Source organism: Gallinula chloropus (genome assembly GCF_964237585.1).
Source record: "Gallinula chloropus genome assembly, chromosome: 3".
Taxonomy (NCBI): domain Eukaryota; kingdom Metazoa; phylum Chordata; class Aves; order Gruiformes; family Rallidae; genus Gallinula; species Gallinula chloropus.
In genome coordinates, this window is record NC_140087.1 from 45,465,007 (window position 1) to 45,482,643 (window position 17,637).

At 46.1% G+C, this 17,637-nt stretch overlaps 1 protein-coding gene across 1 annotated transcript; it reads left to right on the forward strand.

Moving 5' to 3' along the window:
- Nucleotides 1-1,683: 1,683 nt before the first annotated feature.
- Nucleotides 1,684-17,245, forward strand: LOC311189397 (protein ELYS-like; the record flags this gene model as incomplete). Its single annotated transcript, XM_084261066.1, has 27 exons — nt 1,684-1,804; nt 2,109-2,362; nt 2,868-3,048; nt 3,603-3,810; nt 3,939-4,055; nt 5,014-5,098; nt 5,656-5,806; nt 6,615-6,747; nt 6,838-7,019; nt 7,443-7,504; nt 7,941-8,069; nt 8,599-8,689; nt 8,782-8,871; nt 9,034-9,174; nt 9,717-9,821; nt 10,557-10,650; nt 11,279-11,402; nt 11,503-11,559; nt 11,953-12,099; nt 12,720-12,907; nt 13,032-13,176; nt 13,255-13,386; nt 14,035-14,182; nt 14,271-14,421; nt 14,909-15,146; nt 16,143-16,225; nt 17,137-17,245. The coding sequence occupies 27 exons, from the start codon at nt 1,684-1,686 to the stop codon at nt 17,243-17,245; spliced, it is 3,666 nt and encodes a 1,221-aa protein (XP_084117192.1).
- Nucleotides 17,246-17,637: the final 392 nt, after the last annotated feature.

Here is a 17,637-nt window from a genome sequence, read left to right on the forward strand (position 1 = left end):
CTGTGGGCAGCCTGCTCCAGGTGACCCTGCTTGAGCAGTGGGGTGGATCAGGTAACCTTGGTGACTGACTGCATTGTGATGCAGTGCGATGGGACACGGTTGCCGTGTCCTGGAACAGTCTGGGTAACTCCTGCATCTCTCCTCGGGGAGGGCTGCGTGTGTGTTGTGCACCGAGACACTTGGCAGCTACTTCTGGCTGTCCAGGTACTGTCAAAAAGAGCACAATTGGCGAACTGTCACGAGGAACTGTTGCAAGCTGAGCCACGTTACACAGGTATGGCAACTCTTGAATGAAAGTACAGTTGTGTTGGAGAGTAATCACAGGAGGCAGCTGGGCAAACTGGCCCCAATGTCAACTTCTGATCTGCGTGGGCTTTCTCTGTTTTCCTAATCAACGGGAAATCCAAGCTACGTTGTGCATCAGAGGCGGCGCGATCTTAGCTGTTGGGGTTGTTGGGATGGAGAGCTGAAATTCCTTCTTCTTTTTCCTCACCTTCTGCTGTGGATTTGTGCTTCTCGCAGAACTTGCGGAGCACAAGCTCTGCAAGGCAGTTGGGAAGCTGCACTGGAGCAAAATAAGCCTGATTGTAGATTTGTGATAGCGACCGTCTCTCTGTTATGCTGTTGGCTTTTTAGACTGAGACCAATGCTTTGCGTTAAATGTCGGGCTTTTGCCTGAAACATGGGGCAGGATTTCTGCCTGAGTGGGAAAGGAAGGACCCAGTGCTGTGGGCTAAATGGCCGGCTACCTGCCTTGCTAAATCCTCTGTCTGCACGGGTTAAATATGGCAAAGTGGAAATTCATGGAACTTGACTCCTAAGGTGCAGGAAGTGTCTTTCCCATCTGCTTGTCCTCCAGTGCTTGTGGGTTGCTTCCCGATTTTCTGGGGAAAACGCCCCTGAGCCAGTCAGTAGTTTTCTTCTCAGACTCTTGAGTTGTGCTCAGTGCAGGACGCTGACTGTGACGTGCTGTGAGTTCACGCGCTTGTGGCTTTTGTGCTGGCAGAAGGTACTGGGATGCATTCGCAGGTAGAGAGCTTGTGGCTTGAAACTGAGTCGATTCCAGTGCCCAGGCTTTAGAGCATAACCTTTCTTCACCACAAGAGCCTAGTCTTGGACACCAGCTGTGACCTCCTACGTTGTAAGGAAGAGAGGTTATTCGTGCAGGCCTGGGGTGCTTGTAATGTGACAAGAGCAGCAGTACGTTTTGTGGAAGAATTTGAGAGTGAAGGAGCTTAAGTGTTGCTTAATGTTCTAAACAAACGGGCAAAAAGGGAAGGAGCCATCAGCGCTGCATGAAACCTACTAGGCGGCCACTGACAATGAAGAATCAAATGGAAACCAAGGGAAGGGACAAATCATGAGGAAACTCATCCTGTTACTGAGCAGCTTTTCAAATTAGGATTCCTTCTTTCTCAGGTTTTTTCCTGTTACTTACCTTGTCAGTACGTCTGTGGCATTTTTTGTTGGTGATCTCATAGGAATCAGAAAAGCAAAGGGTTCTCCTTTTGCTCTGCTGGGAGATCAAAGTCTGTCCCAAGTGCCATTGTTTTAGGCTGAGAGCTACAAGTGACATACAGGAGATTTCACACTGCGTGCTGATGCCACTTCTGTCAATCTCCAAGCTAGGTATGGCAGCCATGAGTCTATTTTTGCCTTTTTTTTCTTTATTTACAGTGCAGAATGCAAGAGCTACAGGCTGAGGTAACAACCAGTCTGCTGCAGTTTCCAGAGGTGACACTTCAGGCCCTTGGGCAAGATGGGAAAAGCCCGGATTCTGTGCTGTGCGGGAAGTTTTCTGGAGGTGAGCGTTTTCCTTTAAAGTTGGTCTCCTTACCAAGTTATTCTTGCCTGGAAGGGAGAGGACAACGCTGCTAAGCGCTGCGGCCACACTCCCAGAGTATTTAGTAGGATGCAGAGAGTGATCAGAGAGAGAGCTGCTGCAAGTGGCTGAGCAGGCTAGGCAGCTGACTTTCTAGGTGATCTGACAGTAGAGCTGGGTGCCTCTCTGGACCTCTAGGCTGCTTTTACTGCCAGGTAGACCCTATCTACCGGACTGTCAATGCAGTAATTGAGTTAAGATGGCTTTCTCTTCTCTTCTTTTCCAGGGAGAAACGCGCTAGCCTGGCTGGCACGTGGCCCTCATCTGGAGGTAGTGAACTCTGTCACCGGAGAGCGTCTTTCTGCTTACCGATTCAGTGGAGTAAACCAAGAGCTTCCCACTGTTCGTGTGGTAAGGGAGTTTTCCTGGCAGAAGAGAACTGGGCTGCTGGTTGGCTTGGAAGAAGCAGAAGGAAGCGTTCTCTGCCTGTACGACCTTGGGATATCGAGAGTGGTTAAAGCTGTTGTTATTCCTGGACGGGTACGTACTTTTTCTTTGGAGACACGAAGGCTTTGTGATGTTAGGAGCTGCATAATCCTGTCAGAAAACTGTCTTCAAAATATCCCAAACCTCCATAGGCATGCTGCCAATGACTCAGACATGTTCCCAAAAGTGTCCCACTTGCAAGCAGGTGCTTTAGAGCAGAACACGATTTTGTCTTGACTCGGGGTAGTGAGTCTTGGAGCTTTAGCTGGCAGAGGAGAGCTGTGGGCTGTCACAAGCGTATAGCTAGTAGATCAGTGAGGTCAATGTGGACAGGGCACAAGTCTTACTGGTTGGACTGTTTGCTAGTAAATGGAAGGCACTAACAGGGTTTTGTGCAGGGCTTTTTTGATTTTTTCCTCTCTCTTTTCCTTGTTGTCATGGGAAGCATGGGTTTGTTTTTAAATCTTACAGTCCTGTATTTACTTTCTGGCTTCGCTTTCAAATGATTTCTATTGAGCTTTCCAAACAGCAGAAATAGTAATTTGCAGTTTTCCTATAGGTAACTGCTATAGAAGTCATAAGTAATTACGGAGGAGCCAGTGTGAGCACTCAGCACCTACATCAGAGCCTGCGATGTCTCTTTGGAGTGGCAGCAGTGGCTACAGATGCTGGTTACGTCCTTCTGGTTGACCTTTGCTTGGATGATTTATCTGGCAGTCAGAGCGAAGTAGAAGCATCAGGTAAGCTTTCAGTTTTCAAACTGGAATTGAAAAATAAGGCAACTTGTGGCTTTTACCTCAACCCTGAGCATGCCGCTTTGAAGATGCTAGCGTGCAGACATGTGTGACTCCTGATTACAGGCAGCGATTTGACATCCTACAGTCCTGAACAAGCTTCCAAAGCTTCGCAAGCCATGGATTTGGAGGAGTGAAACCTCCAGTTTGTGTCTGTAGCGTTCATATGGTGTTTTGCCTGTTGCAACAGTGGCTTCAGGAGTTGCTGTCACTTCAGATGACAGCTTTGTGGCAAGGCCCGAAGTCCTGGTTTCCAGAGTCTAAGATCCTCTTTTCTGTGGAGGTTACACTTCTACCGGTTTTGAAATGTGAATGGGAGCCCCTGTCTGATGGGAGAGTTTGTGGTTCTTTGAATACATGCACGATGGCAATGGCAAAGAGAGTGCTGCCTAAATAGGTATTTGGCCTGGAGCGGTAGAATTGGATTACAGGTGCTGTCACATCAGTGTTTAAAATGCCACCTCCATGGAATCATTTATTGCCTGGTTTTGTGTGTGCAGATCTAGAAGTTTTCTTTATTAGTCCTGCTGAAGTCCCGGAAAGAAGAGCAATTGCGACCAGGGAACGCAGACATATCTCTTTTCAATTGCAAGCACCTTCAGGACCATCAGTATCAACCCTGTGCTACATAAGCAGAACCAATCAGCTGGTGGTGGGCTTTTCAGATGGCTACCTGTCACTATGGAACATGAAAACTCTGAAGAGGGAGTAAGTAGGCCTTTACGCTCGGCCATGCCTGGGGTGGCACTCTTTTTGCTTAAGGAAGCATGTTAATGTATAGAGAGCTTTTCTTATTTCATTGTTGTTGCTGTTGTTTTTGTTTTTTAAACCTGTAGGCACCACACTCAACCAGAAGGTGGCCGGATTCCTGTCTATGCTGTTACTTTTCAAGAGCCTGAGAATGATCCTCGCAATCGTTGCTACCTCTGGGCCGTTCAGTCTACACAAGAAAGGTGAATAACAACTTACCACGAGCCACGGAATGAATTTAACTTTTTGTTCAGTATGTGTTCACCTGCAGTTGCTACGTGTCTGGTTGTTCTGGATTTTGTAGCTGCGCAGGAGATTCTCTCGGGTACGGAAGGTACCTGATCTTACAATGAGCTTACAATGCAATTTCAACAGGATTTCACTGTTGGGAAGAGGGAGCTACTAATTCCTGCCTTCTGAATGAAGGCAAAGCAGCAGTGGCTAATCATTTGTGCTTGCATTCTTGAATGATTTCCGTTGTTTCTTGACGACTGCTTCTGACATGTTTGGTATTTGCAGCGTGACACGAAAATACCATTGAGCCCAGCTGAGCTGCAGGTCAGATGTGCCGGGCTGCTGCCCCTAAAGGAGGGAGGTGCCGGCATTGCCCATTCCCTTCTGCCAACTGGAGCAGCCTCTGGAGCCTTTGTGAGCCAGTTCAGCTCACCTGGCAGACAACAGCCACTGTTCAGCAGACAAGTCAATGGTTTCCTGCTGGGCTAAGGAATCAGATCAGAATGTTGCAGGGTGCAGTGGCTTGGCACTTTGGGAGGAAGGGAAAGGAAGGGATGAGATCTCTCTCTCCTTCAGCATCTGGAAACTCCCTAATCAGCTCAGCAGTTCCTATTAGGTTTGACTTGAAAACCTTGTTGACTGAGAACTCTTCCCTTTGAAGAACTACTTCCAACAACTTATAGTTTGTACAGCAACACCAGACTAAAGCTTTCCAATTGTAGGGTGAGCACTTGCCCCCGAAGCTGTCAGAGTTTCCTCCTTTATGTTTTAATGGCTGAATGTGACCAGCCTGTCGTGTTTTTGGAGGTCGTGGTGCTGGTCTTCTCAGCAAAAGTGTGCCATTAAGATGTCTTCAGTCTAGATCTAATGAAATGAGGACTATAAAGCAGCTTTGTAACCAAATTCCATCACTGATACTTTTTTCAGTGGAGGGGACGTTGTGAGTTTACATCTGTTGCAGCTGGCTTTTGATGGCAGAAAACGCTTGGCATCCGGACAAGTCATGTATGAGGTAAATGATGCATGTATGAGAGAGGATGAAAGGAGTCGTTTTCTCTATGGGACTATCACCTAAGTTGGCCTGTGCAGTATTTACCCTTAAAATTCAGAGCTGACTGAAAAAAAATAGTAAGTCTTTTGCTGGTGCTTCTTGGGCGTGGCGTTTGTCCACGGTTTTTGAAAGCAAGCCATGGAATTTGATCCTGCAGTGTCATGTGTGGACTGGCTCCTCTTTGCATTGGAATAAAAGTTGGAAATTCAGCAGTTAAAATTAATCTCTGACAGGCTCCTGATACTATTGGTTTTAGTGTTTGTTTATTCTATAATAGAAGTGAGAGTCTCCGCTTAGGATTCATGTTAGTTTCTCAAAGAGATGGGTTTGATTTTTCTTAGCTGCTGCTCTTGTCTGTTATTTCCAAAGTTACTTGATGAAAGAGAAGGGAGCATGCGTGCTTCACAGACAACTTCAGCATTTTTCTTTGTAGCCAGACATACGTTCTTTCAGATTTAGGAATAATGTCTGATTGGATCTCAAATGCCCTTTCTGCTTGTCGCTTCTTTTTTCCCCAGGGTTTGAAATCCTGCGGCGAATGCTACAGTTTGGATCTCACAGGTGGAATCGTTCCCTTGAGAGGGCAGACCAGGAATACTAAACTACTCAGCTGTCAGACCATTGAAAAATTTAGCCACCCTGATGGCAGTGAGGAAAGCCTTAATGAAGGTTTGTTCATTAGACTAGCTTGCTGGGCTTACTGAAAAGGAGACACTGGATGCCTAGGTTATCTGAGATTCCTCAAGGGAACAAGTGGCTTCCATTTTCATCTCTCTAAAGGCAGTTTAGTTTCAGGAGCTAACAAAAGAGAAATGGCACAGAAGCTCACAATGAGACATCCCTGGAGGTATTTGAGAGGCATGGAGATGTGGTGCTTAGGGACATGGTCCCTAAAAAGAAGTTAATGGTGGACTTGGCAGTGCTAGGTTGATGTTCTTAAAGGTCTTTCCAACCAGAACAAGTCTATGATTCTTTTCCAACTGGAGGGAAAATCCATACTGTATATAGTTTCTCACTGGAATCAACGTCCATGTTTTTCTGAAGTGTAGCAAACACAAGGCAGATGACGTTTGCTGCTGAGTCCTGCAACTAATAGTGAAGTGTATGAGGTTCCCTAAATGGTAATAATGAAATCAACAGAAATAGCACCTTGTTCCTTACTCAATTATGGAAAATGAAATGCCACCTATTTTGCTTACGTCCAGCAAATGCATTCTCCCCAGAGAAGAGAGACGGCTCCACTTAGTGAGAGAACTGGAGTAGAATGTTACTGAGCGACACAAGTGTATACTAGACATGTTGGCATGCTTTCTGAAAGCATCCTAGGATGCTTTGGGTTTTGCTAAACTCTTCCTCATCCCAATCAGTACGTGTTGTGCTTGATGACAGAACTAAGGTAAAACGGAAAGTGGTTTTTTAAAAATAGCAGACAAATCGTATTTTCCACCAATGAGAATCAACGTCTTGTCTTTTACAGTCATCTCTCCTGAGACCAGTGTCTCAGTCTTCAGCTGGCAAGTGAATACCTATGGTCAGCGAACACCATCGACTTTTTTGTGTGTATTTGACATTAATCGCTGGTATCAGACTGAAATGCCGGATTCACTAAGGTAGGTTTTTCTTTTGTTGTTCTCCATATATCGCTTCGGAAGAATTCACTGAGCTGTCAGCGTTGAGCTTATGCACTGCTTTTCTTTAAGGGCGGAAGAATTCCTTCACGATTGCCCCTACTTTGCACTGTGGTCGCTGGATGCTGTAACGAGGGTGACTTCTCCAAAGCTCATTTTGGATGTTCTGGTAAAGGAGCGGAGTCTCAGTCGGGGAGTTCCTCCATCTCATCCACCACCTGAGCAGTTTTTTCATCCAGGCATCTACAACTTTGGTAGGTATTTCACTGCTTTGAATAGTGCTAAGCTGCCATGGAGGTCAGAGGCCATGGACTGGTTCTCCGATTCATTGTTTGTCACTCCAATACCCAAGGAAAAATCTCCAGGCCCCTCCCAAGGCCAACTCTGAAACATGTCTTTGAGCTTGCTGTCTGGGTTTTGGTGTTTGTTGCTTTGGTAATGCCAACACTGAAGTGGTGATGGTTATAAAATGAAAGGGCCTTGAACTGAAGCTCACAGCACAGCACCTGGATAGCACTCGAGAGAAATTGTTTTGTATCCCAAACTGCGTCAGTGCTCTGCTGAAGACAACGGGTGCTCAGTTACATCTGTCCAGATACTGCTACGCGCGAGTGTAAAGTGCTCAGAGAGTGACTGTGAGAGTACAGGGGGCTGTCACATGCTCATTGTTTCTGCAGATGGTACGTGCTTGCTGAACTCCGGAGTGGTTCACATGACTTGCACCGGCTTCCAGAAGGAGGTGATCTTTGCTGTACCTCTGTTGCGAGTGTCGGGAGATGTAGCTTTTCCGTGTTCTCTCTTGCCCCACTTTCAGCCTCAGAGACCCTTTATGCTCACCCTGCCCATTTGCAGGAATCATTCCAGTTGCGTCCTGCCAGTTTTAGGTGCGCGGTAATGTTTTAGGGCGACTCTTGGGACTGTAACACTCCTGTTGTCACCCGTTGAAGCACGATCGGGGATTGAATGCCTAGAAAGAAATGCAGCATTGCTTTAGGGGAGGGAAAGCCATTACTTCTTTGTTCCTCACCCGTGGAACTGCTGGCATGGCCTGGAGTGAGGGTTTTGATCCCTGATTAACTTGAAGGAGGGGGGCAGAAGGGAGAACAGGAGAAAGTACTGGGCTGTTGGAGAAAAGCAATGCTGTCTTAACCTGTATTTTGTGACTGATGTTTCAGACGTTGCAGTTGCTAAAGAAATCCGGTCCTTCAATAATCAAAGCCATTCCTGAGACCTACAACAGGTGTCTTGTATCTGGCTTGCTGTCTCCGAGACTGTCTGATGTCTCGCCATCCAGTTTGAGTCAGGTGCGTGCGTATCAGGGGATCACAGGGGAGATCCATCCTTCTTGTTTGCCAGGGCTGCAGAGGCTCCGAGAGGTGATGATATGGTCTTCCTCATATTTGCCCTGAAGCATGAGTGTTGCCTTCAGTTAGCAGAAGTAACAGTCGCCTGAGGTCCCAAGTGCCGAGTTTGACTGGCAGCAGCCACAGTGGATCTGGGGCTAGGGAACCATCGGCTTATTCTGTGCCACAGAGAGGCCCAAGGCATCGTGCAGTTAGTGCTGGTCGGGTGCAAGAGGAGGCATTGTTCCCTCAGAGGAACCTCCATCCCCGCCGGTTTCCCAAAGCATTAGGTTTGGCATTTAGTACCTGACAAGGCGGGGAGTCTGCCTCAGAGGCAAACTACTGCATCCTCTGAAAGCAGAGCTATACCTCTGGACTAATTGACTTGTGATCTCTGAATGAGTCGGCAGTTAGAAATAAACACTTAGAGTTGAGGGTTCAGATATCAAAATATATCGGAGTCTCATTTTATTTTGTCTGTTGTGATTAGGAGGAGCAATTTGAAGCGATACTGTCAGCTGCTGTCCGGACAGGCTCTTTAGATTTTCTGACGGGATGCATTAAACATTGGGCATCTGAAGGTAATCCTTGACTTCTGAGGCTGGTTTTATGGTAGACTTTTTAGCTTTGAGTTTGAAGGTGCTGATTCATTTCTTCTTTTGTTTTCTTACAGAGCGGCCAAGTTCTGCTGCCAATTGGCAGTTTGTTCTTGCGTGGACGTGGAACAAAGTGATCTGTACAAAAAATGAGTTGGACCAAATGTGTGAGTACTAATGTGGTCATTCTGCACCTGTAAAATCATTCCTACTGATTGAACTTGCTCAGAAGTCTGCTGGCACCTGTTATTGCACACGGTTCCCAAAGGGAACCTTGAAACTCTGCAATTGCTTTGTACGCTAATGATGGACTATTTCTTCTTGAAAAGGTGCTCCGCTCTTCAATGGTTCTTGCAACTTCATTGACCCACAGACGTTACGGTCTCTTCAGCACTGCCAGTTGCTTTTGACCAACCTTAGCAGAGTCTTAAACTGTTTTCTAACAGAGGCACGAGAGCTTACCGAACAAGGTTTGTAACAGCATCATTCAATCTCTCATACATTCTGTTAAGATTTGGAGTGATGCTTGGGTTGTAATTGTGGAAACAGGAGCTTTGGTTGGTTTTGATGATGGGAAGGCAGTCAGACGCAGCTGGGAGAAGGGGCTTAAATCTGAGAAGTTGTGACTGTCACGTAATATGCACAGAGTTCCGGGACATAGTTTGTTGAGTGGCTGGGGAGGTTACGTTCAGCAAGAAGCTACGCAGGCAGCAGCTGGGTTGAAATGACAGCAAGTGAATGTGGTAGCATTTGCTATAGTAAAAATGTCTGCTATGTGAAAAGCTCTAGTTGCATTTTAACCTCTAGTGAACCTGTTTCTTTGCAGGGGTTGCTTTTTGTTTTGGTGGTGACTGTGTGGGATTCTCTTCAGAGAAGAGAGTCATACCGAGTGAGAATACAAGGAGAAAGATTTCTGCCCTGTTATTTAGATACTTCCTATTGAGTAGGATGAAGGGAATTGTGTAGAAGTGAAGATTTGCAGAAAGAGAAATCATCTTATGCCTTGTTTCAGGTTTTGCCAACTTGAGAAAGAAGCAGTTGGTAACCAGCCTTGTTTCTTTGTATGCGCAAGTGGTTGCCTGGTTCTGTCGATCCAGTCTCCTTCCAGAGGGTTTAGGTAAGCATGAACTGTAATTCATTTGCAACAGGGAGACCATCCGCTCAGCCATGTCTATGGAGACATTCTCAGCTGTGCTTTAGTAGTCGTTTCATCAGTAACAAGTCATGTTGGTTCCGTGGCCGCAGCGTAGGCTGGAGTTCTGTTTCTCAAACGGAGCTGTTCCTGTTTTAGCAAGTACGGGGTGTAGAATAATGCAGCCAGTTTCTTTCCTGGGTGCCCTTCTAGAAATACCAACAGTGTTCCTCTGATCTCCAGGAGCTGCTCTTGGCCACAGGTTGAAATCCTTGGGATTTGAAACCAGTAACTAGTAAGGAACAAATACTGGAATGCTCTTTTTTTACAGGAGAAGCATTGCCTGCATGTTTTGAACATATTGCTTGAGGAAAAAATAAACCTTGGAAATGCTTCCTTTAACTGAGGGATTATGAATTCTATTATCAGCTCAGCTGACATGTTCAAAACCCGCTCCCTTTGAGAACGGGGATTTGGGGTTTTTTTGATAGTGAACTTCAGGTTACATGACAAGTTCTGAAGGCTACCTCAGCTGTAAACCAAAAACGGCACTTGAGACAGGAAGGACTTGAGTCTAGTGTCAAAGGCAGAAAGAGCCCTGGCTTCGTTCAGAGTCGGAGGCTTCTCGGTGCTGAGCTCATTTGCTGCTATTTTAGTCAAAGTTTTGCTTTAAAAATGTGCTGTTCCCTCTTTAACTTGCTTGGACTTTCTTGCCTGCAGATGACGATGTGCCTTTGGCTCGACCTTTCTACAATTATCCTCTGCTGCAGAGCTACTACACCGGCCATCGACAGCAACTTGAGCGTCTGTCAAGGTAGGCCTTACAGGGAAACTCTGGAAGGCTTCCGCTGCACATCCAGGAGCGGAAGGGAATGGCTGTTGTGTCGACAGTTGTCTCTGCTGTGCTGAATTCATTTGCTGTCAATCCTCCTGGCTTCAGGGATGTGTGTGTTCCTTTGAACACAGAGGTTGCTTTCCTCTGTTAGAATGTTTGTACCTAAGGCCGCTTTGCAGCGTCTCTTGGTGACATCATTGTTTTAAAAAAAGCCCTCTCTCTCCTTGACTAGTGATCTCTGGGAACCATGGTATTGGCCTGAATCCCCTACTCACAAGTACGTCGGTGTTATTTACACACATGAAGCGGTTGGCAGAGCCAGCACTCGCTGGCTGTTGGATAGAAGTCGGTTCCCAGTGGGAGCTTTCGTCCCTGGCCTGGCTGACTAGCATCCGGGTGATAGGCCTTGGATGAGGGGGTCTGAGGTTCTTCTTTGGAAATTGTACTGAAAAGGAAATAAGGGCCTAACACAGATTGGGCTATGACGCTGCTGCAATGACAAACAGGCTCAGGCTGTTTCCACTTTCAAGCCCTTGATCTTGAACCATTTCCTCTGTGCAACCTGAGCCATGTACTCTGTGCAACTCCTTGCTGCCTCTTGTTCCAGAGGAAAATGGGATTCTGACTGCTTGATGATTGATGGAATGGTTTCCCAGTTAGGAGACCAGGCTGAGAAGTTGTGGCAGAGAGATGAAGGAGGAACTGGGAAATATCCCCCTGCTAGTTTACACGTGAGCGTCATTTCTCTGAAAACACACCCCTCCCCTCCATACACCAAGGATTAATGAAAGACAGTTTATAAGAAAACTCTTCATTACTTTTTCATGCCAGGCACTGCTGGATCTCTATTTGCTAGAAAGCATTGAAGAAAGCGACAAGCATGCAATTGTATCCTTTCCAGTTACCGGTATGACACCTTCAGTATGTGCACGTAAATGTTCTGTGATGCTGAGATGTTTGGATTGTCCATCTGGCAGCTCCACTGAGCAGAGGGAGGCTGAGTGAGTAACGGGAGTGCTTCAGGGTCTGAAGGTAACCTTTCTGAATGGCTGGCAGAAGCCAATGAGCATTCCTTTCTGGTAACTTATTCGGACCACAGTTTTGAGCTCAGGACCTGTCTGTCTGCTGTTTCTAAGAGCTTCAAAAGGCAAGACTGATACCTCAGCAGATTTGTCTTCCTCCCATTCTTGTGTTTGCCTTTCATAGTGCTTTTTCTAACTGTAATGTGACCCATCTTTGGTCCTACAAATTTATGATCCTTAATTAGATGCTCGATGCCAGACAATTTACCTGCTGCTAGACATCATGCATTCCTTTCCGAACCAAACAGATGCTTCAATCAACTCCTTCCAAACAGCCTTTGCCATCCCTTGGGATCTGGTTAAGATGATCCAAGGGTTTTGGCTTCTAGACCACAAGGATTATGAAGTAAGTAGATAATGGATTTCTCCAATATGCATTGCAGTACAAGGCTGTAATCTCGAAAATGCTGCTAAAAGCTGCTGCTTAGCTAATAAGGGGTGAGAAAACTTTGGGACCCTTTTTGTAACAGTGCTAAAATATACTCAGCACTAAAGGATGGGTTGAAATTTTAACTGTGTTGCCAGGCAGCTGATTGAAAGAAAGACAAAGTCCTCTTTTGTACTGCTTGCTATCTGAGTTTTCAAAGCCACCCCTTTAGGTTGAGCTGAGCAGAGCAGTTGGATGCTGCCTCAGAGCAGCCTGTCCTGATGTTAGTGTAAGGCGTGTGTCTGGGAGAACAGGTACCTATTTTGTAAGGTATTTCCATAAAGGGCTCTTTGTAGCCAGAGGTTTGGTTAACCCCCAAGAGTGGGAATGACACCGTTGAAAACACACCCTCAGTTCTGTCTGGCACACTGAACTTCTTCTCTGTAAGCACTTAAGAACTGAGGTGAACCTGTCCTGTATGAAGCATTTCCTTGGTAGCTCACAGAAGTTTGTTTAACCCACATGCACCCTCAGTTAAGAAATTGGGAGCTTTTTGCTTTGTGTGCGCAGTTAATAACCATGACCTCTATCTTCTACAGAACTCACTGGCCCTGCTCTTTCACCCAGCTACAATGAGACCTGTGTCATGGCAACACTGGAGAGTTCTTCAGTGCCTCATGTGCCAAGGAGAGCACAGGCAAGCCCTCCGATACATGCAGATGATGAAGCCACCCATGTCAAGCAGCGGGGAAGTGAAGCTTTCCCTCAGTGTGTTGCTGTCCAATAGGTAACGAAATAGATCCCACTATTTTGGCATAATATCTTGGGGCAGCTTTTGGGGCATAATGTTAATAATCTTTGTTATCCTTGTAATAGTCTCAAAAGAAAATAATACAAGAAATTAATTGCAGGTGCCTGGTGGAGGCTTGGGGCCTGTTGCATCAACACAGCATCAAGTTAAACATGGAGGAGCTGCTAAAACACACGTACGAGATCTGTCGGGAGCTGGGACTAATGGAAGATTTATTGAAACTACATTTTACAGTCACTCAACAAGTAAGTGTGGACAACAAATCTTTAAAAAGAGAAGAGGTGGAATCCTAGTACAGTTCTGACAGGTGTTATTTCTCACAGGAGCATTTGGAGAAGTTTTTACTGACCGATGCTGATGTTCAGAGTCATGAATTGCTTTTAGCCCACCAACGGCAGCGTGCCAATTATAACTCTGCAGAACAGCTGAATCAGTCCCTGCAGGTTAATCTTGTGGTAAGCATAAAGGTTCTGGCCAGTGGGCAAGTTTCTCTTAGGGGTTACAACTCATTCTTCCTAGTACTCACTAAAAGTCCTGCCTGGGCTTTTTTAACTTTCCTGGAAATATTCAATTCCTCAAAATAAGGTTTGAGAGCTTCTGTTCTGGGCCTGTGATGCACTGCTTGTTGTCCAGAGCCAAAGTTTTCCAGTGAGTCAGACTCAGCAGGTGGTTTTGCAGGTTGTAGGTCCCATATCACATTTGAAACCTTTCAGCCAGCCGGAAGGTGTCTGCAGGTAACTTTTCCCTTAGTCGTTGCAATATTCACTTCAGTTTGACCAAGAGAATTAGCGATTGCGCTGTGGATTCGGTAATCTCAGACATGGGTGTTTCAGGAGGAGAAGGGCAGAGCCTGCTCTTTTGTGAGCAGATTGAAAATGGCAGGTGCTGACGAGGGTGTGAGAATTGTTTTCCCTCCGAGTGGCAGGTTCTGTAGCTGCACTAGTCTTGCTGCTCGTTGGCTACAAGAACCAGGTGGAATTGGTGGGTGCTGGTGGGTAGAACTTGCTGCTCTTTGGTCACTACGTAGAAATAGCACAGCTCGTTGTGTGCACTGGACTTCTTGTAATGAGGTGGCTTTTGGCTGTACACCTTTCCTTCACCAGAATGATCGTGATCCTCGCCTGAGAGAGCGAGCAGTCACCAGAAATTCTGTATTAGACCAATGTGGCAAGATCCTTCCCAGAGTGCAGAGGAAGCTGGCTAGAGAGAGCGGCAAACCTTACCATGTGCCTTCATCTGTCATCAGAGAAGGTAATTTTAGGAGGGTGAAGGAAGTGTGCAACTAACCATCACTCACTTGGATGAGACAGGGCTGATACCGATCCCTCTTGTTTCACAGTCTCAAGACCAACATGGTTATCAACAGCAGCAAAAGAAGGAAATGCAACAAATGTGCATACAAGGGCAACATTCACCAGGAACATTCTGTCCAAAATTGGAGAAGTCTGTATCGGAAATAAGCAGAAAGCCCACGTCACACAACGTGATAGGTAAGAAGCCTCCTAGTAATGTTGTGTCTTGAGCTAGATGCTTGGAAAGAGAGGGAGGGGAAAAGTCCTTATAAGTAATGTTGGAAGAGAGAGGTTTTCTTCTACGGCAATTCTATTTCTGCAAACACATATTTTTACGTGCATTCAGAGTTTTAGATAGCTCAAACCAAATGGACTAGATATTTTTTCAGGGTTCCTTAAAAACCCCTAACATGCTCTGATTCTGTGGATCTAAAGCTATGATTACCATCTACCCATTGGTGTAGGGGTTTGGATGGATGTGACTATGCCATCAAGTTGTGATCTTTTACCTCTTCCTGCCCAGTTTTGGCTTCATTTTTCCCAGGCTTAGTTAGAAATAGTCAGAATTCTACAGAATAGAAAAAAGGCTGGGAGTTTTCCAAAGCTATGGTGAAATAAATGGGAATTCCTGTATGTTTGGGCTTCAGAGGACTGAAAGTCATTTACACCTTCCTTGTAATTCCAGCCCTGGAGCTACCAAACCACCAGTCAGAGCACATCGTCTTCCCGATGCAGAGTTGCCCAATGCAGTCGTTGGGACACCAGTTGCACAACATGGTGGTCGCTGGCACTCAGCATGCAGAGCCTCTGCTTCCTTCATGGCACCCAGTCCACCGCAACCCAACATGCACCGTTCCACCTCAGCAGTGGATTCTACCCAAGCATCAGAGCTGAATTTACTGAAGACTCCACTTGTGGTTAAGGTCTGTACTGCCAAAACGCAGGAACAACTGGCCACCCCAAAGGCCTGTGAACTTGGTTTACCCCCCAGTAGGTAACACACCAACTGCTGGGTTCCAAAGGTGGAGCATTTGCAGTCCGCGTGTCAGTACTGTATAGGCAGTACATTTGGAGACAGTACGGTGGGGACGGGTCTGGAAGAGGGGAAGTTAAGTTGTAGTTAAATCCCAGCACGGCTGTTGTCACAGAGCTCCGTGAAATAAGCTTGTTTTTACTGGATAGAACAAAGGAAGTCCAAGTTGGACTTCTCAATATGCTTAGATATTGAAAGATGCAATTTGTCGCTTAAATAATCCTGCTTTTAAACCCTTTCCATACTGTGAAATCACCTTCAGCTGAGGAAGGAAGACCTGAACGCTCCTCGCTGAAGCTGGGTGGGGACTTCTACAGCAGGGTCACTTATTTTCGTCTGGCGCACAGATGGATCCATTGATTAGTAAAGGAATCGGCTCTGGCTGTTGCTGTGCTGGGTGGTGCTTCGCATGGCAGCGTGCTCAGTCACTGTGTCTGGGGTGCCATGTGAAGCTGTGTGCCTTTCAGAATAGCTGCATAGATATTGCAAATCTCATCGGGAGGGGAGATAGTGTTGCAGACAAGAAGATGCCCTATCTGTGTTCCGTCAGGTAATCGGTTGGAAACATTTTATGTTGGCATTAAGAAAGAGGCAAGGAGAAACGTGAAAAGCCTGGGGTTTGTCCTTCAGGATTTTCTACCTTTGGGAGAAGAGCAGCGTAGAGGCAAAGCTTTGTCCTTGCTGCTGGCACAGACTCTGTAACTTAAACTAACTTAACATGGTTTTAATGAGTCAACTGTGGTTTAAATGGAGTGGTTTTATCTCTGTTCATAGCGAGCTAAAGCCTTGGCCACATCAGCTCCTGGCTTTTCTGGGATCACCCCTCAGTCTATTCTGAGACCCAGCCTCCGCACCACACCCCTAGCGACTCCCTCCGCATCTCCAGGACGATCCATTTGTCCTGTACGGCCAAAGAAACCGAGAATATCTTTCAGGGAAGAGAACTCGAATGCCAGATGGACTGCTGAGGTAAGCAGGGCTGCACTTAGGGATTGTTACAGTTAAAGGCCTTACTGACTCTGATCTGATTGGGATGTTTTTTTCCCAGTTTGACAAAAGTCCTTACATTGCGAATTGTGCATTGGGATTGTGCTTCAGAACGGCAGACTTGAATTTGGTCAAAAAAGCCACGGCAGAGCTTCTGTAACGCCTCGTGCCTACAGCAACATACTCACAAGAAATGCCCATGACCTTGGAGGTCTTTACTTGGCATTGTTAGGAGCTGTGATTCCAAATGAATGTACCGAAACTGGGAGCAGAACAGGGCCATGTGCTAATCTACACATGTGATCTTTCTGTATATGTACTAAGGAATTGTCATCATCTGCTTTTATTATAACGATGACTGCCTCTTATAGAGAGCTTCTGAATTATAATAGGCGGCCCCCGCGCGTGCGCTCGCTCTCTCTGATATATCAGTGTCTTACTAATAGAGCAGGGTGGCCAGCTTAATTTACTTGTTCCATCCAACAAGCATAGTGAGTGCTACAGTTCTCGTGGTAGTGCATGCCAGCATCAGCAAGAAGAGGTCTTGACTTATGATTCTGGGTATACAAAGCCTCCCTCTACTTGAAGACACAGTAGTGAACCCGATGTGTAGCTTGATACAAATAGTACAGGCAAGTACATGCAAGACCCACTTCATCTTGCAGAACTACCAGAAACGGAGCACGTGGGTTGCATACACCGAATGCTCTGTTCCCTGACCCTTACATGCATACATTTTGCTCTGTAGTAGGGAATGTGTTGCACGGCTCTACCTACCTTCAGGGGTGATCTGAAAGAGAAAAGCAGCGTTTCAGTGTCCTCTGTTTCATCCAGCTCAGTCGGAAGTTAATCAGCCTGCTAATAATGCATTAACAGTCGCTTTTTAACTTTAGGTTCTTGAAGATGGTGCAGATGAGGCGCAAGCCACAGCAGAACCACCTGAAACATCACCGTATAGGAAACTACGTGTTAGTCCTAGGAGACAAAGGAAGCGTAATGTAGGAAAAGTAAAAAGCAGCTGCTTTATTTGTTCTGATGGACAAACACTACCTGTCAGGACGCAATTTGTAGCAGTGACTCCAAGAAGAAGATTGAGAAGAGCAAAGGAAGCTGCATCTGAACTCTTGAGAGAGGCTAGTAATGAAATGCCTGCTGCTGAAGGTAGCAATATTTCTTCCGCTCCTTCCAGAAAGACTGGACGAGGAAAAAGTGCTAGGAAGGGGACACAAAATCTCTTGCCACAAACAGAATCTCTCTCTACTCGGGAAGAGACACAGTCAGGTGAGAAAGTGGAACTCCTTGATACTCCAAGGAGAAGAGCAAGAAGAATTCCACATGCTAAACCACGCAAAACGGATACTGGTGAACAAACACCTGCCCTGACAAATGAAGAA